Source organism: Triticum urartu, chromosome 2A (genome assembly GCF_056163025.1).
Source record: "Triticum urartu cultivar PI428250 chromosome 2A, HENAU_Tu73, whole genome shotgun sequence".
NCBI classification, from domain to species: Eukaryota; Viridiplantae; Streptophyta; class Magnoliopsida; order Poales; family Poaceae; genus Triticum; species Triticum urartu.
Genome location: NC_141874.1, coordinates 82,046,973 through 82,070,987, shown reverse-complemented (window position 1 = coordinate 82,070,987; position 24,015 = coordinate 82,046,973). Strand labels below are relative to the sequence as shown.

The 24,015-nt window shown below is 45.0% G+C and overlaps 1 protein-coding gene, 2 long non-coding RNA genes and 1 pseudogene across 6 annotated transcripts; 3 read left to right on the top strand and 1 right to left on the bottom strand.

Moving 5' to 3' along the window:
* Positions 1–8,372: 8,372 nt before the first annotated feature.
* Positions 8,373–18,210, bottom strand: LOC125535816 (uncharacterized). Of its 4 annotated transcripts, XR_007294811.2 has the most exons (7): positions 17,852–18,199; positions 17,603–17,752; positions 17,048–17,302; positions 16,541–16,626; positions 16,371–16,436; positions 9,228–9,362; positions 8,384–8,910 (listed from the first exon to the last, which is right to left on the bottom strand). It is a non-coding gene; the product is annotated as an uncharacterized LOC125535816 (long non-coding RNA). The 4 variants fall into 4 exon arrangements; XR_015615767.1 differs by having other exon boundaries at positions 8,373–8,910; positions 16,541–17,302; positions 17,603–17,741; positions 17,852–18,210; XR_015615765.1 differs by having other exon boundaries at positions 8,375–8,910; positions 16,541–17,302; positions 17,852–18,209.
* LOC147983944 (disease resistance protein PIK6-NP-like) lies at positions 10,902–14,290 on the top strand (annotated as a pseudogene).
* LOC125535815 (uncharacterized) lies at positions 14,314–16,054 on the top strand. The gene is made up of 3 exons (XR_015615768.1): positions 14,314–15,339; positions 15,708–15,831; positions 15,922–16,054. It is a non-coding gene; the product is annotated as an uncharacterized LOC125535815 (long non-coding RNA).
* Positions 18,211–19,872: 1,662 nt separating the features above from the next.
* Positions 19,873–21,778, top strand: LOC125535814 (berberine bridge enzyme-like Cyn d 4). Its single transcript, XM_048698882.2, has one exon. It carries the CDS (start codon positions 19,943–19,945, stop codon positions 21,686–21,688), a length of 1,746 nt encoding a protein of 581 aa, XP_048554839.2. The 5' UTR covers positions 19,873–19,942; the 3' UTR covers positions 21,689–21,778.
* Positions 21,779–24,015: the final 2,237 nt, after the last annotated feature.

Genomic DNA, 24,015 nt, shown 5'->3' with positions numbered 1-24,015 from the left:
TATATGATACGGGACCCGAATATGGCTTGTTTAAAATGGGGCTTGAATCAAACTTTCATCTAAGTTGGTCAAATTTGCCTACGGTTAGGTGTGGCAACATTAGACAAATTTAGTCTCAAACAAAATAGCCCCTAGGTCTGCACTTCTGAATAGAGAAGTTGGAGGATTTATATCGGCTAAACTGGAGAATTGTGCGGCAAGACAGGAAAGGTGACGTGATACCTCAATTGTTTGAAGATACGTCTGGGGTACTGTATATAGACATGGTATGTGCACCAGCGACAACCAAACTGAGTACTCCAGTTTCCTGGCGCTGGTCACTATGGAGTAAAGTTCATGCATGTGGCCGCAAAAAAACGTGGATCTAGAATTTATTGGTACAAAAGAATTGAAGACCTCGTGCTTGGACCAAGAAAGGCAAAGCTAGAAAGTCTTTTGATTCACAGTCTGTAATTTCTTGGGATGATGATTCTCTCCTGATTTTCTCTTAGCTGAACTTGTTAGAGATGTAATAACTGTTATCTGAGTTCAATAAAGTTTGCCACAAAGTTCAAAAACAAAGTGGATAGCTTTTGTTAGACCGTGGGTCAAACACCCCTAAACATGCATAATCGACTGATGAATTGGGCCAAAAACATTTTACCTTCGGCAAGAAAGTAAAGGGACAATGAATTTATAGGCCCTAACAAATGATGAATCAGTGACTAAGAAGAACTAGGTGACGGTTCCATCCCAGGCCGGCTTCGTAATAATCGCACGTGACAACTTCATCCCAAGGTGAGATTTCTAACTTGATGTATGCAACTGATTTTTTAAAGACGACTTCTTGTACCAACCGTGTAATTCACTCTAAAATCTTGTACTCCCTCCGTTCCTAAATATAAGTCTTTTTAAAGATTCTAAGAAGTGACTACATACGGAACAAAATGAATGAATCTTCACTCTAAAATATGTCTACATACATCTGCATGTTGTAGGCCATTTGAAATGTTTAAAAAGACTTATATTTAGGAACGGGGGGAGTAATTTCTAATCATTTGTGCATGGGGAGACATCGTGCACATGTATGTTCCATCGAATTCTTCTCCAAATACATGACCAAGTTCATATATGGATGAACACTTAACAAAAAGCACAACATATTGTTAGAGATATTTACAACTTAATTTTTTGATATTAAATTTCTGTTCATTTCAAAACTAAAGGACATATGGACCATTCCCATAAGGAAAGAAAAAAGAAAAATGGACACTTCGTTGCCTCCACGCGGAGGTGGGTTTTCTGTCTAGTTGCACCCTCTTAAGCCCTCGATTTGAGATGATGGAATCCATCACTATATTTGTCTTACTGCAAGCTATATATAGCGCTCGCCTATCCCCGATGAGGAATTCCCAGTGGAGGGTGCGTGGGAGTGACCGGTTTTCATCCTGCCTTTAGACTAGTCACAATGGGAGTAATTTAAATAGTAACATCACACATTTCAATACAAGATTGCTTATGTGGCAGCTAATTAATAAGGAGAGAGGGGTTTGTGGTAACTTAGCTAGTTACTGTAACATCACACATTTCAAGGCATAATGAGTCTATAGCCTAATAAATGAACTCTTTCATGATATCAGTCATATGTTACTACCCACTATAGAGGTAATAACATAGATTAGTAACATCAACAAGTTACTACTCTATGTTACTCCCCACTGTGAGCAGTCTTATGTCGTTTGCGCTAAATTCCCCCGATGTCACTTTCTCATGTTTTTACTAGAAACAATTTCGTTCGGTTTTTAGCTTTGACTTCATTTATCTGTATTTATTTTCACTACTGCTATTCTCTTTCCTTTTTTTATTTACCCCTCTAGTTTCTTTCTCCTAAAATAGTTTTCATTTGAAAAATACCAAACATTTTTTTTTATGAAGACATGAACACATTTGTGAACAAAGATTTAATTTTTTTAACTAAAAATCTGAATACTTTTTTCAAATTACATGTACATTTTAAAAAAGATGCGAACTCTTTTTTAACGAAATGAACTACATGGATTGGGCACTTTTCAAAAAACACATAGACATTTTCAAAGGCGTGAATACGTTTTTAAAAACTACATGGTTTTTATATTAAATAGGTGAGCACTTTCTAATAGTACATGAAAAATTTCTAAAATAGCAGAGCACTTTTTTAACTAGATAAATATATTTTAATAAATGAAAACTTTTTAAAATTACACAAACAAGTATTCACGAGGCGTGAACACTCTCTAAAAAGCATCAACAACTTTCTTACAATTAAAAATATATATAATAATAAGCAGAATAAATATTCTTTCGGGATTTATTGAAAAGAGAATGGAAATTACTAGTAAATGGGCCTCGCCAAAAGATAGGTCCAAGTACCATTCGCTCTTCGCCGTTTTTCATTTTGATAGTTTTTTCTAAATCACTGTTTTCTTAGATTTATTTTCTTCTTTTTACTTTGGGTTTCTTTGCTTTTCTCATTGTTTTTTCTTGATTTTCATTTCTTTCTTCATTATACTTGTTTCCTTTGCTTCTTTCTCAGTTTTCTTTGGGGTTTTTTCTTCTTTTTTATCTTTGTGGTTTATTTGAGTTTTTTTTCTGAACTCATGTCTAGTTTTTTGTTGGTATACAATGTACACTTTTGAAAGCACACGGGAAACATTTATCTGATACATATTTTTTTTCAAATACGTGATTACATTTTTAAAAAAATACATGTTTTTTACAGTTTTTCAAATACTCAATAGCAGTTGCCAAAATATATATTGTACATTTTTTATTGGCAACACGCATTTTTTAAAACTATGTAAACATTCCTTATATATTATATAAACATTTCTGAAATTTTCACGGACATTTTCTGGAAACAGGTGATTTTTTAAAATGTCACATACATTTTCAGTGGAAGAAAACATATTTCTACATTGTATATTTCTAATATATGTAAATTTTTTTTGAAATTCGTGACTTTAATTTTTTTAGGTAAATTTCTAATATATGTATTTAAGATATAAATAAAAGTAAAAAATAAATAAAGAAAATAGTGTGATGTCAGCATGACGTGCAACTCCTACTGGGCCGGGCTACCATCGCCCCCCTGCAAGTTCGCTCTGCTCTGGTTTTCTCCTGGTTTTTATCTTTCTTTCTTTTCGATAGATTGTTTTTGCAGTGGTTCCCTTTGTGTTTTCACCGATTTCCTCTGGTTTTCTTTTTTCCTAGATTGTAACTTCTTTTTCCTTTATGTTTCATTAGTTTTCTGTGTTTTGTTGGTTTCCTTGGTTTCTTTCTTTCTTTTTTCTTGGTTTTCACTGGTTCTCTTCATTTATCTTTATTTATGATCGGGTTTCCTCTGTTTTCTTTGGGGCTGTTTCTTTCTTTATTTTTATGTGTTTTTCTCTGTGATTTCCATCGATTTTTCTTAGGTTTTAGACATTTTTTATTGTCTTTTTTTTCTATGTGTCGTTTGTATCATTTTCCCTGGGTTTTGTTTGTGCATTTTACATGTACATGTGAACATTATTTGTATACATATTAGTTTTGTAAATACATAATTAACATTTTTCGTGGGTTTTGTATGTGCATTTTCCGTATATATCAAAGACATTTTTTACTTAGAGGATCTTTTTAAATTCGTGAACATTTTTAGAAATTATTATTGTTAAATTTTTAAATTTTGTATTTTGTTTAAAAGCCATGAACATTTTGAAGTAGTTTTTCATAATTAATATAAACTCTAAAAATATTTTTTTAAGTTTGTTAACGTTTCTTAAAATTCATGAACATTTTTCAAATTAGTAAACATTATTTAAAGACAAAGCTAAAATCCGGTCGTTCGATCGTCATTCGTTTTGGATCCAACGTGATTCGGTTGAGAGGCGGTTTTAATGTGAACGAACCCGGCGTCACGCCCGCCTGTCCGTAGCCGCTGGACGCGATTCTATCAACGACATACGGGTGCAGGTTGAACCACCCCGCTCGCCAAATACGCACGATCTCCACTTGCTCACCTCCTTCACCCTCATTCAATTATATCGCCAGTTACTGATAACCGCAACATTGCTCTCCCTCTCCCTGCCTATCCTCCCGTCGTCTTCTCCACCTGTGGTGGTAACCACGACATTGCTCTCCCTCTCCCTGCCTATCCTCCCATCGTCTTCTCCACCTGTGGTGGTTTTGGGCGGCAGCGAGGTCAGTTTCTCAACGGACGACGACCGATTTGCCGGTGAGGTTCCCATTCCCCATGTTTGCGTAGTGTTTCCCCTTTTATTCTGCCGTGGATTTTTGTGGTTGTTGCCTATGTTTCGACCAGTAGTTCATGGGATTAAGGTTGTTCAGCGGTGCGAGAATTTTACGTGTAATGTTTGCTACTAGATGGATGTACGGATTTGGTTGATTCCGTGTGAATTAAAAAAATGACACATGTTAAAGAAAATGAGTGACATTTCAAAGAATTTTTATACAATGTAAAAAATATATATATGTAATAAAAAAATATTTTGTCCATTCAGAATGTTTTTTATGTTACACTTAAGAAAGTGTTCACGAGTTTACAAAACTAGATAATACCCCACGCGTTCCTGCGGGAATTTGTGGCACCATATAGGAGAAGGATTATGCAGTAAAAATAGTATACCGTGAAAATAAATATAAAGATATGTTTATTTCAACCTTTGGTCACAGAATATGAAAATTAGTATATTGTAGACTATTTCCAGATTTGCATAATTAGTATTTGTTACTGTTTTCATCTCAAAAAGTATGGGTCAATTTTTTTGCAGGGAAATTTAAAGACATTACTAACATGAAACAATGAACATATAGTTTGATTTTTTATTTTGAGGCAATGAACATATAGTTTGATGATAATTTCGGTGAAATCAAAGCCCAAGCAAGTCTCAACACAAAAGCCCGGAAGTCTGAATGCTGGCTTGAGGCCCGTAAAACCACTAAGGTGAATGCTTGTTGAGTACAATATGCTTATCAGTACTAGACAACGAAGGGAAGCCTGGCTTGAGAATACAGCGGGATCTTCGTCCTTTGATAGTGAATCCGGTTCATGGAAGAAACTATGGAATACCCAAGTGCCGGCCAAGATTCGAATGTTTTTGTGACGCTTGGCGCAACAATCACTGCCTACAAATGACATGAGAGCACACAGGCACATGTCGGATTCAAGCGCTTGCGGTCTATGTGGAGCGGAAGACTCGTGGAGACACTCGCTTCTAAATTGTACAATGACCAGATGTATTTGGGTGCTAGTGGATGGAGAACTAGCTGAACAGTTAAGAGAGATCAGTGAACCGGGTGCCAAACAATGGATATTCTCAATGATCCAAGTTTTATCTCATGACGCATTCACCAAGCTCTCCGTCACCTTACGGGCAATCTGGTCGGCGAGGAGGAAGGCAATCCATAAAGGTGTTTTCCAAAGCCCTCAAGCTACACATGAATTCATCAAAAGATTCATGGCTGACCTGGAAATCATCAAGGAAAATCAGCCGGGGGCTGGGAGGGGGCCGCTGCAACAGCCGGCAACTGAGAGCACGAGGCCAAAAGCCCCACCAGCGGGGTATGCAAAAATTCATGTAGATGCCGGGGTGTCCAACTCCCATCCGCGCGGTACAGCTGAGCAGTGGCAAGGGATCAGTTTGGGAACTATCTTGGCAGCTCGTCTCTTGTGATCGAAGGATTGCACGATCCATCAGCCTTGGAGGCAATAGCCTGCCGTGAGGGACTCTCACTCGCTGAAGATTTGGTTATTCAGAGCTGCGTCATTGCATGTGATGCTAAGCAAGTCATTCAAGACATTCGGAGTACAAGTAGAGGGCGGTATGGTCAGATCATCACCGAGATTAATGCTAGAGCTGCAAATATCAATTGTAATTTTGTTTTCGAAGGCCGGTCGGCTAACATAGATGCTCATAGATTAGCTAAGTTTTCACTTCGCCTAGAAAAGGGTCGCCATCTGTGGCTCATCCAACCATATATATAACCAAACTTGTATCTCACTCTCTGTGGAATTTGCTTGAATAAAGTTTGGTTGACCCTCAAAAAAAAAATCTGTCTTTCAAAGGCGAAAGCACGAGATATATATAAATATCTCAGCAACGCATCCATACATCATAGAATTTCTACATGACCACGAGCCTCATACCAACGCCAGAAGGAGAAAAAAGAACGTGCATACAGTAACACATAACAACACAGATGCATGTCTTCAACTGAAGAAGAACACATGTATCTCCAGGGGAACAACGCTGAGGTGCAAAAAAACGCAGACGTGGAGATCTGAACAGATAACTAAATGACATAAACGACCAGAGGGACCTAATCTTCCTGCTCCTCTACCTTGCCAGCAAAGGCGCTACTTCGATTGAGATTGCCCACGCTCCGCACCGGCATGGCTCCATCAGCGCCGCCAAACTACGCTTAGGGGCCGGTGGCCCTTCCCAGCTACTCCGGCTCGAACAGAGGAAGGAGAGCTCCCACCGTGGCGCATGTGAGGTCAAAGGAGGACGCGGAGTGGCAGAGATGGTTCGCCGAGAGGCCAGGTCGACGTGTGTGCGTATGGCTTGGGCCTGTTAGAAATTTAGGGTTTGCGGTTTACCCCATAATTTCTCTGCGCTTATCCATGATGCCGCTCGCAATTCGTATATCTGAGACTAGGGGGTAGGGACCTTCTTATATTGTCTTTTGAAAGAGTCCACCTCTTATACAGATATAAGATTCCTAGTCTTTTCCACTAGTTTTCGGGATAAAGTCCAGATCAAATTACCAACCACGATCATATTTGTCTGTTTAACGGATTCTACTCGTTTTGTCCCCGGAGCACGCGCTTGTGAGCAACGCGTCATAATAGAGTGTAAATTCCTCTAATTATGTAGATCAACATTAGAGCTGTAATCTAACTATACGATCTAGCTCCTTCCAATCATCAGTGTACCCGGGTAGTCTTTCCAATATAAATAGTATATTGTATTCCATTGATAATCGACCAGCTTCCTTAAGCATATGTTACTTAAGTACATTCCAACAAGTGATAATTTTCCATGCTAAACATGTAAAACAATTCCATGTACAAATACATGTATAATTCCATAATGAGGTATTCCGAATATTTAACAATTCCAAGTAATTTGAATATAGTTGCAGGACACATAATTCCAACAGGGCCAGCATAGCCCCGCTGGAGGCAATCACGAGGCTTTGCAACAGCGTCAGCGCGCAGGTCTATTGCGGCGACAGTCGTTGACGGCGGTGGTGCCTTATGAAGTGTGTTGTGTGTTGTGTGTTAAATAAAGGAGGCCCCGTGGGCAGGGAACGTGGGCAGGGAACTGGATCGATATCCAAACCTTTAGTGAGTGGAAGGAGGAAAAATGAAGAGGTAGGGAACTGGATAGTCTTCCTCACTTCTGTCGTTTCGTTGAAAGCCATAAAGAAGAGAAACTAAACAAGAGTAAGAAAGGAGTCGTTGGTTGACTGCTGCAAACATAATATGTGAGTGGAGAATTGATGAGGTGGATTGATGCTAACTTGGATAGGCTGTATATTTAGATAAATATGTTAGTGTGGATGGATCTCTTAGGTATGTAGGATATAGGATTTGTTGGGGACATTTCAAAAATAGTGAAAGTGTCAAAAAAATGTTTGCATAATTTAAAACATAGTCTGCGCCATTAGAAAAATGTATGTGAAATTTAAAGAAAAATTACCGTGATTAAAAAAGTTCACCGCATTTTAAAAATGTTCATAAATTGTAAAAATTAACCCATAGTTTAACTAAATGTTTATTTCCGTTAGATTAATTTATGTGACATTTTAAAAAAATATTCACATGTGTCCCAAAAATGTCTGTGAAAGTTATCAAAATATTTCAACAATGTGAAAAAATGTTTGTGTACTTTTTAAAAATGGTTATTGTCAATAAGAAAATATACAATGTGTTTTTGGAAAATGTTACTGTGTATTAAAAAAGGTCTTCATAACACATATTCTTCTATACATAACGTATTTGAAAAATGTCCAAAGTGTATCAATCTTTTATATGTGCGCTAAAACTGTACATTGTGTACTGAGAAAAAATGGATATGTGTTAAAAATGGTAAATAAAGAAAAATAGGAAAAAATGGATATGTGTTAAAAAATGGTAAATAAAGAAAAATAAAATAAAAACCGAATAATACAAAAGAATTCAAGAAAAAAACAAAGTAAAACCAAAAGCATAACGAAGAAAAAGTTCAAAGAAAATTAGTGAAAAAAACGAGCTATAACTAAGGAGACAAGAAAAATCAACAAAAACCGATGAAAAAACATAGAAAAACAAAGGGGAAAACAAAAAAAAACCGGAGCAGAGCGAGCGAGCCTACATCTTCGCTCGAGCGGCACGAGCAACAGCCCTGATGGGCTGGCCCGGTTCGCTCGCGCGTTGGTGATTCTAGTTGGAATCGATACGGGTGAGATATAGACTTGAGGGATGAATTGGATGCATCGTTTTATTCAAATACAAACCATAACAAACTAGACCTATAGTTTTTTATGCTGTAAATTGCAACAATGGTTGTATCTAAAAAAGAAAAATGACCTCACATTTGTTTTCCCCACCAGTAGGAAAAGAGATCTCTGTAATAGAAATGAAATGTTCTCACGAATCAACTCAGCATATTGTCCAAAATGACTAGCAAGAACTATTGCTTTAAAAAAACTCAGCATATGTACAAATTTGAGGTTCCAGTTAGGTGCGTTTCCATGTAACTGATTTCCTTTTTAGCGATGATTCCTATAGAGCTTGTCAGTAAGGGAAGGGGCACCCGGCCTTATAAAATAAAGCCCCGAATGGCTGGGTCAAACATAGTCTCACATGTAACCTAGTAAAATACTAGTACTCCCTCCGTTTTTATTACCCTGCATATTAGAGTTGACTGAAGTCAAACTTCATAAACTTTGATCAAGTTTATAAAAAAGAATATAAATATTTACCATAACAAATCTATATGATGCGAAAGTACATTCAATAATGAATCTAATGATATTGTTTTGTTATTATACATGTTAATATTTTTGTCTATAAATTTTGTCAAAGTTTACAAAGCTTGATTTTGACCAAAACTAATATGCGGAGTAAATAAAAACGGAGGGAGTACAAAAGAGAGCAATGATGGGCATAGCAGTTCACGACACATGGTCAAACGACGAGCACGCAGACTTGCGCAACCACATACCGGAGCCTAGTTAGCAGTATCAACCGTCGGCATGAATATCTTTAAGCTCCCTTAACGCTTCCACCGACGCTGCTTTGTCCTTGGTTTTCCCCAGGGGAACCCAAAGCCGTCCATGTGAAGTACGTAGAATTTGACCTGTAAATTTACGGGACAAGAAAGTTCTGTGGTACAGTTTGTGTGCACAAGAAGTCTTTGAACACAAATGTATACAATTAGGTCAGAATGGATTAAAACTAAGATGACTTGATGACTTGAGATGCCTAGAATATCACTCAATTGGTGGATCGAGGTCTGACCAAGGTTTACGATTTTGAAATAGGGTGCATTGCCTAAAAGAATGCTAACACCACTAGTTGTGTTATACCCTTTAGTAGCCATCATAATTTCTTCAAGAAATAATGACTTAATCACTCTTGCGTACAAAATTGCTCTGTGACCACTAGAATAAAGAACGAATCCAGCTCCGTTAATCATATCTTCCACCGAATGTCAACTCTAAGCAGATCATATCTTCCACCGAATGTCAACTCTAAGCAGTAGGTAGGTCAATCATAAGCAGTATATAGATCAAGTTGATATTATTCACTACGGTAGCTCCTCGGCCAGCGTATTTCCTCCCATGTGATGTGCCATCTGGCCCCTCTTAAATCGACACTAATTAATACACAATGTGCAACTCCTGATCAACAAGATTAACTGTATAGGTGGATGGACTAAGCAAAAAAAAACTGTAAAGATTTTTCAGGTTTAAAAAAACAGTTTTGCTAGAACTCATCTAGATGAGATATAATTTGGTCTCATTCACTTTTTATAGCCATTGGATGTGATGCTATGAGATGCGTGTGTGCTGACGTGGGTTGTATCTATTCTTGTTTTCAAAGTGAATGAGACCAAATTATATCTCATCTAGATGAGTTCTAGGTACTCCCTTAAAAAAAGCAGGGTTGGCATCAGACATGAGCATTTTAAAAAGGTGATGTATCCCGCCAATTATATGAGCCCTGAAAGTCGTCTTTCAAAAACTAGCTAGTTTTAGCATTCTTTTAGATAATGCACCCTATTTCGTAGTAAGCACAATTCTTTGCAGTGAGTAAATTACCATTTCACTAGCTGTGCATTTTATATAAACAGAAGTAATTTTGCAAAAGGCCGATAATTACCAAATATAAGAAGTAATTTGATTCATCAACACAAAGGCCGATAATTACCAAAATGACACGAAGGCTTGATTGAAATGCATGCACGCAATACACGACCTCACACAAATTAAGGATCAGGGGTTATATATATCCAAAGTAGGAATGTACATATCATATGGCTCCACCAATTGCAATCAAATGGCACCGATCAAGCACATGCAACAGCTCCTCGCATGCAAGCATGTGCTGCACTACCACCCCGAAGACTATGCTAATTAAATTGACTTGACTTGATTAAAACTATATGAGGTCTCGACCATCCGTTGTCATCTTCTAGATGTTGCTGTAGAAAATAGACTGGTATAGATAGATACTCCATTGTTTGTCCACCACATCATAAAATTCCTATTGTGTCTCATCGCCTGTATCAGGCTAGGTACGATACCCACAAGGTCAGAATTCACATACACGCACGCTCATTCGCATGCTAAGCTAAACCAGCGCCACACCAGTGGAGACCGATCGAGTTCCAGCCATGGCTGAGCTCGCCGGGGGTGCTGTCCGCTCGCTGTTGGGCGTCATCCGCGACGAGGCTAAGCTGCTGGGGGGTGTCGGTGGTGATGTGCAGTTCATAAAAGAGGAGATGGAGAGCATGAACAGCTTCCTCCTGCACCTCGCCAGGAAGACACCCCGCAACGGAGAGCACGATGTGCAGGTCCGCACGTGGATGAAGCAGGTCCGTGACCTTGCTCACGACTGCAGCAACTGCATCGACGTCTACCTACAGCGCGGTGATCCGGCAGTCTATCGCGCCAGAGGAATCCTGCTGGGTTACGTGTGGTGGGTGCCTTGGTTCATCAAGAAGACAGTCGCTCAGCACCTTGCAGCCACCCAGCTGAGAGACCTCAAGGCCCGGGCGCGTGACGTTGGCGAGCGGAGGCTCAGGTACGGTGTTGAGGTCCCGGCCAAGGCAGACTCCGATAAGCTGGTGCTGCCGGAGGCAGCGGCGGAGTCATCACCGTCATTTCAAGCTGCTGCTGCGGGGATTGTAGCTGAAGGAGACTATGACTTGGAAGAAGACTACTACTGGGCGACAAGTGATGATCCACGAAGGGAGCAAGCCTTTTCCGAGCCTCGCATTGTTTTCAAGTGCACCAAAGAGCTAATGCACTGGCTCAAACACCAACACATGGGTGACCCATTCAAAGCCATCGCCATTGCAGCACCAGATGAAGAGGATGGAAGGGATATTATTAATCAAGCATTGCTTCATAATTCCATCAAGGAAAAGTTCGACTACATCTTCTTTTTAAACGAGAAGATGTTTATTTTTGAAGCAGCAACACCTACTGCGGGGGAGAAGACGTCTTACACTTGCCTACAAGAACCCTGGGATTTTCTTGGTGACATCCTGAAGGAGCTGGAAGGGGAAGCCGACGAATCGGTGGAAGAATTTGGCGAGGAAGAAGTCAACGAGAAGATTGGGAAGATCGAAGAGTACCTGGAAAAAGCTGGTAATAAAGGTTACCGGGTTGAACCCTTAGGAGTACTCTGTGGCATCTTGCGGGTGCTGCTCCAGGACGCCACTGCTGGTGAGGATCCAAATCAAACCGAGGAACAGATCCTTAACGAGACAGCGGATAAGATGAAAAACTATCTTGAATCAGGGGGTGCAATGGATTCCTGCAGGATCGGCGTTGAGCATTCCCAATACATAGCCATCCTGCAGGAGCTGCTTCCGAATCAGGCCACCACACTGGCAAAGGCAGCCACAAATAAACTGGATGGCGAGGATTATATCGTGAAGAATATTAAAGACATCACGCTGAAAATTCAAGTGCATATCACGCCGGAGCTCCTGCCAGTGTCACTTCACCAGCAAGATAAATCAGTGGAAGAATCAGGCCAAGACCACCTGTCGCTGCCATGGGGCGAGGAGGACTGCAGGAAGAGGATTGAACAAGTCCTAGAGAAGATCAAAGAGCATCTGTTGATTCAAGAAACCGTGGGGAGGGTTAGAGAGTATCTGAAGGATACAAGGACGCTGGTCATTCTCCACGATGCCTCTGGCTACAAATGGGATGAGACCGCAGAGGCCTTGCAAAATTTGGGTTGCAGTTCAATGGCAGTGATAGTTACCACAAAATACATGCAGGGCTCCAAGGACTTCTGCTATGGGACGGAACCCATCGTGTACTCTTCTATTGAATACTACCACAAAACAGTGCTCCAACTTACAAATCGGCGTGTGAATGACGACGAGAAGTACAGTGCTGAAATCTTCCATGAGATCTTGGAGAAATGTAGGGTGGATGAGTTCAGCCTGAATATGTTCATCCATGCTCTATTTGCCAATCCAATGAGGAGCAGAGAAGAACTGGGCAAGCTGAGCAACAGCCTCGTGTTTGGAGGTTCTGCGAAAACTAGTACGAATGGCTACAAGATGATCAAGTTCTCCTACAGCGATCTGCCTAGGGAATACAAGACATGTTTGCTATATCTAGCCATCTTCCATGAAGGTGAGAAGATAAACCGTACAAGGTTAATTGGGCGGTGGGTTGCGGAAGGACTGATAACTAGACAAGACTGGTCCAGTTCAGTAAGCCAGGCTGAGCATTGTTTGGAGGTACTTGCCGATCTATGGCTTGTTTGTCCTTGTGATGTTGGTGCTGCAGGGAAGGTCAAGAGCATTACAGTGCATCAACAAGTGTACAACTTCATCACCATGATGGCCAGGAAAGTACACATTCTGGACACACGCCTGTCTCGGCACCTGGCTCGCCACTTCTCCATTCTCAGCAACATCAGGCTCCGTCCCTCAGATAGCATCCTCGACTTCTTGAAGCAACCATCCCGTGCATCATCTCAGTTGAAGCTCGTCAAGGTCCTGGATCTGGAAGGATGTGCATCCCTGGGAGATAACCAACGCTGGCTCAAGAACATCTGCACCTCGTTAATACTGCTCAAGTATCTGAGCCTAAGGAACACAGATGTCACTCAGCTGCCCAAGGAGATCAACATGCTCCAGCAGCTGGAGGTGTTGGACATCCGGGACACTCCAATAAATGCCTCCGCCATAAAACACCTCATGCTGCTGAAGCTGAAGCGTCTGCTGGCTGGTCACACTGGTGATGCTAGCATACTTTCCACTGTCCAGATGCCTCACAAGGTCAGAAAAATGACAGACCTGGAAGTGCTGTCCCATGTACAGGCTTCAAAACATCATGCTACAGAGCTGAGAGAGATTGGCCAGCTATGGCAGCTGAGGGTGCTTGGTGTGGTCATTTATGATTGGAAACCTCAACTTGAGAACTTACTCCAAGGGATCAGCAATCTGAATGAGTGCCTTAAGTCATTGTCCATCGAGATCAGGCCTCCGCCTGCCAGCCAGGGTGCTACTCCTCCTGACGTACCTGCAACCAATGCTATGAGCGCACACTGTAAGAACACACCCAAGCTTCTTGAAAGCCTGAGCATCAGTGGAGTCACAAAGTATGGGCGTCTTCACCCATTGTTCACCAGAGGCTGCCACAAACTTGCCAAGGTAACTCTTCATAACACCTTCTTGGACCAGGATGATATGGAATCCCTCGCACATTTGCCCAACCTACGCGGCCTCAGGCTCCGGCACATTAATTTACACACTGAGGGCAAGCTTATAATCCAGACCAATGGGTTCCAAAATCTCAAATATCTTACTATTGAGGGGGGTGGCATCACAGACATCAACTTCGAACAAGGAGAAGTTCCTAAGCTTGAAAAGATCGTCTGGCTCATCGATGTGATAGAGTCTCTCTCAGGAATCAACAACCTTCCCAAGTTGAAGGAAATGGTGTTCAGTGGTGCGGTCAGGCTACCAAATCAGGTGAAACAAGCTATAGAAGCACATCCAAACTCCATCGCAATAATGGAATATGGCATTGAGGCCAAACAGGCAAGTGCATCCACGGTTCCTTGATTGTGCCTGCCATTAAGTTTAACTATGCATATGTATACACATCAGTTTCTCTTTTCCGTTTCAACCCACATGCACAATATTCCAGTATCTTTTGCATGACGAGACTGCCACTTCATTATTCTTGTTACATTTAACAAAACCAAACTATTAATGCCAGATTGTTTTTAATCCTCTATAGTTTTACAATTCCCAATTTAAGATCAGTACTGCATCGAACTGAAACCTATATTCCATTGGTTTCCAAAAAATATCCATCTAAAGGGCTCATGGTTCATATACACTCATAGTGATGCATATGTCTTGCTTAGCTATTTACTAAACCAGTCTTAATATTTTTTTCAGGCCCTTTATTTACAGGATGGTGGTACTTTGATGCCTTCTACAATCTTGTTACCAGTTGAAAGGAAGTACTGATGGGCTTAATTCATCTACGGAAGAGAGGCAAACAAATGGTTATTTGTTTTTTCAGCAATACAGAACAAATTAAAAAAAGTCATTTTCTTGCATTGTAGCGTTAGTGGTTTGTTCCTTGAATCAATGTGTTTGAAAATCCAAGAAAAGTTGTAAAATGGAGAAAGAAGCGTTCGTATAATGCATTGCCTTTTCTTAGTCTTTGATAAACAAAAAAAAAGTGTACAACAAAGCCTTTAGTCCCAGACAAAAAAATGTGTGTTTGACTTTATTTTATTTCTCCTTTTTTGGGGTGGAGGATGGGGCTGCAGGCGTTAGCTATTTTTTTCTTACATACTCTTCTCTTTTTTTGTGTGTTTATGTGGGTCGGGGATGGGGGGTGGAACTCCGCCTATGCCATTTTAAGATAACACTTATAATTGCATAGCCGGTCCCAAGCCCGGAAAAAGGAGGAGGGACCAACCATGTGTTCATAGAGGGTAAAGTGTGGTGTTGACTCAGTCATTTTGTAGTAAAATGAAAAAGCGTTCTATTTGCAAAGAAGGAAAAATCCTCCAAAATTCAAGCCAAAGAGGATTTTCGATTTGGCCACAGCTTCAAAAAAGTGAGTATCGACACAAACTCATTTCAATCACCATTTGAGCCTTCCTAAATCGTTTCTTTCAACCATTATATAACCTATATGTTCGTCAGACTTTACATAATGTTTCCTGTACATGGGCCTAGAGCATTCATGTACTGAATCGTGTGTCCATGGTATGGTCAGTGGCCTGAAGCCTATATGTCTACTTGTCTTGTGTCCTCGCCCATTTTACGAGCATTTTCGCCTGATTAACCATCGTGATACATGCTTGTACTTAATTTACACTGCTGGTCCATGTGAAGTGTACAACTCTAGCTGGTCACAAGTATTTATCCATATATGGATGTTGTGTTTGCAAAAAGAGACTTATGATCTGTTGATTTCTGCAGGTGGCGGTGATGAGACTATTTGCAGCAGCTAGCAACGGAAATAACAGAAGTCCACCTTGTTGCTTGAAAATGCTGGCCAAGTGATCTCCCAAGGCATTTCCAAAGAAGACACCTCCGTGTGCAGGTCCTTTCTATTACTGATGCCATTGGTGCATTCCTTATCTGAAGCTTCCATTCATGTGCTGAATTTTCGATTCACTTACCTTTCCCGCAGCGAACGGCAACACCTGGGACTCTGAATCCCTTGTTTTCATTCAGCCTCAGCACCAACACCTACAGGCAGGTTGGTGCCGGCACAATATAGGCAGGAGGACCAAGCTACTTGTTCGCGCAAGCCTTGGGATGACAATGAGCAAAATAAAGTCTGGGATGTAGCATCCTGTGTTGTGTTTCTTATTATTAACATTTTACAAGTGTGTCCATCTGAATTGGGTGGGCATGACATTATTTACAAAGTACCAAATGGACTAACAAGGCAAGTAGCTAGTGCAAAATTCTGATGTTAGTGCAGGGATATAGTTTTTTTTTTCTGTGTCCCAAAAGCTAAAGCATTATGGGAACTTAAGGTACAGCACTACACGTTAAGATGAATTCATATTCATATCCCGGATGGACATACTTTTCATTATTGTTGAAAGAGATAGAGAGATTGGACGGTCTTACCACTGGAGAATCTCTTGGCAGCATCCATCGTCTATAGGATTCGCGGTCCCATGAGCTGAGCTCCGCCTGAACAAGTGGATGTAGGCAGCTCCTAATTAGGGTTTAATCCCGCGACAAAGAAGAGAGGGGAAATTAAATTGGAAGGGGAAGAGAAGGAGAAGAGCTCACACCTGTGAAATTGGGAGGCGGAGCAATCAATCGGTCGGTGGCCGCCGCCGGGGACAGGCGCCTCAGGTCGCCGGCGCCGCTTCTTTCTCTGTCGTTGCAGTGGAGGAACCGAACAGGGTGAAGTTATTTTTTAGGCAAAACAGGGTGAAGTGAAAGGAGGCCTCCCCTCGCCTAGCCGGGCGATGAAGGTCTATTCCAAGCCCGTAAAGCCTAAGATATCTTTCTGGCATGGAACAAACATGTATGCATTGCATTCTCTACTCTAAAAATACTAGTAATTTTGCACGTGCAATGCACGTGTTGACAAACATAACATTGCTAGACACAAAAAATACTACTCCCTCTGATCCATATTAATTGACGCACACTTAGTACAACTTTGTGCTAAAGTTGTACTAAGGATGCGTCAATTAATTTGGATAGGAATTCAGTTTCAAGGGAACCTACTGAGCTTCTAAATGTCGTTATGATTTTTCACCCTTTCTGTATCAACTGCAGGTGATGCTTACAGCTTTAGGATCACTCTGCTGGAGCCTGGAGGTGTTCACAGGGAGAGCACTAACTGATGATATGTTCAGAAGAGGGTTGAGTCTGCACTTGTTTGCTGAGATGGCATGTCCTGACAAGATATACACATGCAGCCATATGATGATGATGATGCTGAATTGGCTTGCTTAGCTTCTGTTATTAGAATCGACATCCTGTGCAGCACCATTTCATCACATATCTAACACAGCTCTTCGATAGCCGTAAGCAGCCTGAATCTGTCAAGCAAAAAGTGACACCATCAGGCAACCAAGGGAGATGGGCAATTTCATGCAGATGTGAGATATAAATTTATCTTGTACTCCCTGTGAACACCATGCAGTATATAACAGTATGGTACCACATTATAATCAATTAATTTACAGCAGAGATGTACAAATCGTTCATTGTTGCTTCCCATAAAACAAAGGGCTTCAACCTTCCAAATAGAGGATCAGAACTGTTTTTCTTTCACACAACATGCAGGACAATATTTTGTGATTTTAGTTTCGCGGCTGGGCAGCGATGTAGGACCTCACCGTGCCATCTCAAAGGTACAATCCGGCCGCACTGCTGAGGAGGAACAAGAGCTCACGCCGCAGCTGCCGACGACCAAGAGCCGGCGCCGGCGCCGGAGACCAAGAAATCGTGAGCGCCGCCCGCGTACAACTAAGCGATCTGGAAAATAACTTCAGAACAGATAGCGTTAGTGACTCTGAAATGACACGACAGAGATACAGAAGGTACATGCCGGATCTTGAAAAGGAAGAAGACTTATGCCCACATACCTCGGGTCTCCCGGCAGCTCCAGCTCAAGCAGCTTGAGCTTGTGCTCCAGATTTGGCCGCGGCGGAGACAACCTCCTATCCTCAGAGTCACAGAGGACCGGTATCCTTTCCCCCAAACCCCGTGCTCCGGCGACGCCCAAACCCCTGCCAGGCCCCGAACTCCTCGAAAGGCACCGGCGGCGGCGCGTGCGGGAACGGGTGCATCGGCATGGGCGCATGCGATGGCGGCATGAAGCAATCGGGGGCGAAGAACATGTCGGGGCCGAAATCCCCGTGGGGGCCGCAGGGAAAGACCTCAAACTCGCGGCGCGCCTCCTCCTCGATGAACCGCCGATTTAGAGCATCACCAGCATAAAAATGTGTCATGGATTTTTTCTTAAAAAAAGTGTATAAACTATGTAAAAACGTTCGCATAATGTAAAAACTGATTCGTGCCATTAGAAAAATGTATGTGACATTTTAAAGAAAAAAAAAGTGATTCAAAAAATGTTCATGACATTTAAAAATGTTTACACTGTAAAGAATTCCCCCCATCGGTTAATTAAATGTTTACTTCCGTTAAAAAAATATGTGACATTTTAAAGATATATTCATGTGTGTCCAAGAAATGTCTGTGGAATTTTAAAAATATTTAAACAATGTGAAAAAATGTTTTGTAGTTTTAGAAAATGTTTATTGTCAACAAGAAAATATACAATGTGTTTTGGGAAAATGTTCGGTGTATTCAAAAAGGTCTTCATAACACGTGTTGTTTCGGAGTACATAATGTATTTGAAAAATGTCCAAAGTCTATCAATTTTTTATGTATGAGCTAAAACTATAAAGGTGTACTGAGAAAATGTATATATATGTTAAAAAAAACCGATAAAGAAACAAGAATAAAATAAAAAACCGAACAATACAAAAAATTCAAGAAAAAAGGAAATAAAAAAAGCATAACAAAGAAAAAAGTTCAAAGAAAACTAGTGAAAGAAACAAAATATAACGAAGGAAAAAGGAACATTCGACGAAAACCAATGAAAAACATAGAAAAACCAAAGGGACGAGAAAGAAAAAACGGAGCAGAGCAGCGAGCCTACATCTTCGCACGAGCGGCGCCAGCACCTGCGCTGATGGGCCAGCCTGGTTCGCTCGCGGGTCGGTGATTCCAATTGGAATTGGCACAGGCGAGAACAACTAGTTAGCGAGCGCTTTCGTCTCAAAAAAAGTTAACGAGCGCTTTTTCGGAAGCCTCGCAACGATCAGCGTCACTTGGCGTGCTCTCAGCCATTCGTCACGTGTCGCGCGTTGGGCGCTCCCTCCGGATTTTTTTTCTGCACGCGTTTTTGGCTTTTTAAACATTTTTTTGTGTTTTTTTGACGTTTTGGTTTTTCACCGATCTTCCTTATTTTTTCAATAAAAAATTTTATGTGAAAAAATAAGTTTTTTTTCATCAAAGCCACGATTTTGCTTCCATGAGAGGCACAGTTTTATTTTCACAAGAGTCACGGTCATGCTTCTCGAAAACGAAAAAAAACATCTGGATGGACAGATAGAGAACCATGTAGCATGACAAAACTCGTGTCCGCGGTCTAGACAGACGTGGACGGATTGAAGGTTTAGAGATGCCTACGGTGCGATAGAGTGTTATAGTTGTGCTGTGAGCAGCAGGAAAAAGAGAGAAAGAGGAGCGACATGAGATAAAGTGGGTTGTTGGCCTTTACGCTGCTATATTTGCATGCGCTCGGATCTCTAGTGCAGGAGAATGAGAATCTCTTTCCACTTGCAAGTTGCAACTGTGAAGCTCACTGACGCACGAGGCACGACCTTGGGAGTCAACAAAAACAGTAAGCTGCATGTGCACCCTATATGCCATCCAGATCAAGATCGCCATAACTGGAGTAGTTAATGACTCTACATGTCCTCGCCGAGTCACGATCCATCGATATCATCAGATTGGATCCATGGAGATGGAGAGAGGCGCTACTACCTAACCATTTTTAATTACCCAACAGGTGGTAGTAGTAGTATAATAACCCGGCTCCAACTTTATTTAACCGCGCGTTGCGAGGCCAGCAGAATATCAGTTGCCCTTTCATCACGAGCCCAAGCATGCGGAGCTCCATGGCCTGCTGGTCGCCAACCATGGCGCCGCTGGCAATGCTGCTCGTCTCTGCTCTATTCTTCGTCACCTCCCATGCTTCCCTTCCTATCCCTATCCAAGCTGCCGCCGACGACTTCCTCCGGTGCATGTCGGCGTCCGTCCCAGGCAACCTTCTCTTTCCCCGCAGCTCGCCGTCGTTCGCGTCGGTCCTTGCGTCGTCCGTCCGGAACCCGCGGTTCCTCGGGCCGGCCGTGGTGCGTCCGCTCTGCATCGTCACGGCGACCAATGCGTCCCACGTCCAGGCCGCCGTCGTGTGCGGCCGCCGGCACGGCGTGCGCCTCCGCGTGCGCAGCGGCGGGCACGACTACGAGGGCCTCTCGTTCCGGTCCGCGCGCCAGGAGGACTTCGCCGTCGTGGACCTCGCCGCCCTCCGCTCCGTGCGCGTCACCGTGCGGGAGCCGGCCGAGGCGTGGGTGGAGTCCGGCGCCACGCTCGGGGAGCTGTACCACGCCATCGGGAGGGCGACCGACCGGCACGCGTTCCCGGGGGGCCTCTGCCCGACGGTGGGCGTCGGGGGCCACCTGAGCGGCGGCGGCTTCGGCATGCTGCTGCGCAAGTACGGCCTCGCCTCCGACCACGTCATCAACGCCGTGATGGTGGACGCGGAGGGGCGGCTGCTGGACAAGCAGGCCATGGGGCGCGACGTGTTCTGGGCCATCCGCGGCGGCGGCGGCGGGAGCTTCGGGATCGTGCTGTCGTGGAAGGTGAGGCTGGTGGCCGTGCCGCCGAGGGTGACGGTGTTCACCGTCGTGAAGACGGCCCGGGAGGGCGCGGCGGACCTCCTCGCCAAGTGGCAGGAGGTCGCCCCTGCTCTCCCCGACGACCTGCTGGTGAGGGTGGTCGTCCAGGGGGACAAGGCGAGGTTCCAGGCCCTGTACCTGGGCGCCCGCGACGCGCTGCTGCCGGTGATGGGCAGCCGGTTCCCGGAGCTGGGAGTGAACCCGACGCACTGCAAGGAGATGTCGTGGATCCAGTCGGTGCCCTACATCTACATCGGCGAGGCAGCCAGCGTGGACGACATCCTGAACCGGACCGTCGCGAGGGACTCCTCCCCGAGCAAGTCGACGTCCGACTACGTGCGGCGGGCCATCCCGAGGGACGTGTGGGCGCGGATCTTCTCCGACTGGCTGGCGAGGCGGGACGCGGGGCTGATGATCCTGGACCCCTACGGCGGGAGCATCGCGGGCGTGGCGGAGTCGGCGACGCCCTTCTCGCACCGGGCCGGCGTGCTGTACAACGTGCAGTACATGAACTTCTGGGGCGTGGGCGGCGACGGCGCGGCAAACACGAGGTGGATCAGGGACATGTACGCGTTCATGGAGCCGCACGTGAGCAAGAACCCGCGGGAGGCGTACGTGAACTACAGGGACCTGGACCTCGGGCAGAACGTGGTGGGCGCCGGCGACGTCTCGAGCTTCGAGGCCGGTAGGGTGTGGGGGGAGAAGTACTACTCCAAGGCCAACTTCCGGAGGCTCGCCATGGCCAAGGGGCAGATCGATCCCCGCGACTACTTCAGGAGCGAGCAGAGCATCCCGCCGCTTGTTGGCTCGCAGCTGGAGCTGACCTCCGCCAGGAACGCGCCGCACGTTGATGGCGTGAATCCTCCTGGTTGGTGGGCAGTGGGGTGTGGGACAGGCAGTCCGTGTTCAGTCCTTAGCTCTGTCTTGGCTAAACTGATGCCTAGTTTCTTTTAGACATAGCTCATTCTGTTTTAGCACGTAGTACTTGTTGGTCTTATTGTCAATGGTGTTTGCTAGCGGAAATAAAGTCTGAAATTATGGTTAGTGTTTGAATAAAACGGAGCGGGATGCGTCCAATCATGGGAGGAGACAAACAAGGTAGAGACGAGCAGCATTGCCAATGCCAGCGCCATGGTTGGCGACCTGCAGGCCATGGAGCTCCGCATGCTTGAGCTCGTGATGAAGTGCAACTGATATTTTGCTGGCCTCGCAACGTGCGATTAAATAAAGCTGGAGCTGGGTTATTAGAGCAACTCCAACGACCCAAACGGACGATGATTTCGTCCGCTTTTTATTCGTTTGGTCGGCCAGACGGACACGAATGTTCGCTTCCGCATTTGGGTCATCGCATGCGCTCAACGCTGGTCTGAGACCCATTTTGACGTCGCCAAAAAAAATGAACGCATGCATATTAAAAAAAACAGCATTAATTAAACATTAAAGCCGGCCACAAAGGCCGGCGAGAGTCCACGCGTCCACATTTGCATTTAAAAAGAAAGAAAACAGACTAAATTACGAGGCGGCGCGCTGCCCTAGGTGTCATCGTCGTCCTCGGGGTCCGTGAGGTTGATGAGCGTCGGCACCGGCCCAGCCCAGGCGAACGCCGTGTTCCAGAGCGCCGTCATGTCGGGCAGTGCCGTCACGGGGGGTTGTGCGGCCGCCTGTGCAGCCGCGGCCTGGCGCGCCTCCTCCTCGGCCTCGCGCCGCTCCTCCTTGAGGTCGCGCTCGAGCATCTCGAGGTACTCGCCGTCGCGGCGCTCCTCGGCCACCCTGATGCTGCGCTTGTGCTCGAGGTACGCCTGCTCCTGCGCCGGCGTCGCTCCCATCCAAACCAGCGGCGCGCGTACCCTTTGGCGCACTACTCCCGTCCAGGAGTAGCGCTCGTGGGGACGGCTCGGGCTCCGCCTCCGGCTTGATGGGGGACGGCGGGACCACCAGCGGCAGCACGTTGTCGCCCGCCGCGGAGAGGACAAGGGCCTGCGCCATTGCCGCCTCGTACCGAGCCTCTTCTTCCGCCTTCGCCCTGCGCCGCTCGTCCTCCTCGCTCTCCCGAAAGACGGCCGCAAGTGCCGCCTGGTCCTCCTCACGGGCGACGAGCGCCGGCGGCGGCAACCTCCAGTCGACCTCGCGCACGCCCCATCGCCTCGCCTCCTCGTGCTCGAAGGCGAACCACCTCGCTCAGTTGGGTGAGTCGGTTGCGTAGGCGGCCTCGCGGCGCTGCTTCGGCGTCAGCATCGCCCGCCGGCGCCGCACCTCCTCCCGTGAGCACGAGCCGACTGCGGCGCCGCCGGCACTGGGATCCTCTTTGGATCCAGATGCCAGCCGTGCGACAGCGTCACGTCGGGATACGGCAGAGGCTGGCGGTGCTGCCAGTGCCACTCCGCCTGGTGCACTGGCACGTTCACGCGCTGCCTCTGCCGGCGAGGCGCCGGCGCCGGCGGAGGCGGGAGGAAAGGGGTGGCGGGGGACTTGCCCTTGGCCTTGCTGCTGCTGGCGCCGGAGAAGAGGCCCATCTCTGCTGTGGTTGTGGTGGCTAGAGTTTGCCGGCAACGAGGGAGCAAAGGATGGCAGATGTGGACGACGAGTTTGGATGAGAACGGCCCCGCTGCACGGTCGGCTTAAAAAAGGACGAGCGCCGTCGCTGACGCGTGGGCCCGTCGTTATAAATGAAACTGACCGCGTGGACAGCGGGTAGTTGAACGGATGCCATGTGGGGACACGGCGGACAGCGAAAAGGCGCACGAAGCGTCCGTTCAACGTCCGCGCCGACGCATTTGAGGCGCAAATTTGCGTCACAAATGCGTCAGCGCGGACGCAACGCGAACGTGATTTGGATTTGGGTCGGCGCGTTGGGCCGCCACTTTTGTCCGTGTCGACCTAAACGAACGCAGACGGATGAAATGGATCGGCCCTTTGAAGTTGCTCTTATACTGCAGGTTGGGTAATTAAAATGGGTAGGTACGCAGCGCCTTTCTCCATCTCCATCGATCCGATCTGATGATATGGATCATGACTCGGCGAGGACATGTAGAGTCGTTAAGTATAGTTATGGCGATCTTGATCTGGAGGGCATATGGTGCACATGCAACTTACTGTTTTTGTTGACTCCCACGGTCACTCGTGCCTCGTGCGTCGGTGAGCTTGCAAGAGAAAAGAGATTCTCCTGCACTAGAGATCCGAGCGCATGCAAATATAGCAGCGCAGGCCATCAATCCACTTTATGTCATGGCGCTCCTTTTCCTGCTCACAACAGTACAGGTCCTGTGCATGGTCGAAAGTCT

What these genes read in the sequence shown, in the direction of transcription:
- LOC125535814 (XM_048698882.2), top strand. Translation starts at nt 19,943, where the DNA reads ATGCGGAGCTCCATGGCCTGCTGGTCGCCAACCATGGCGCCGCTGGCA.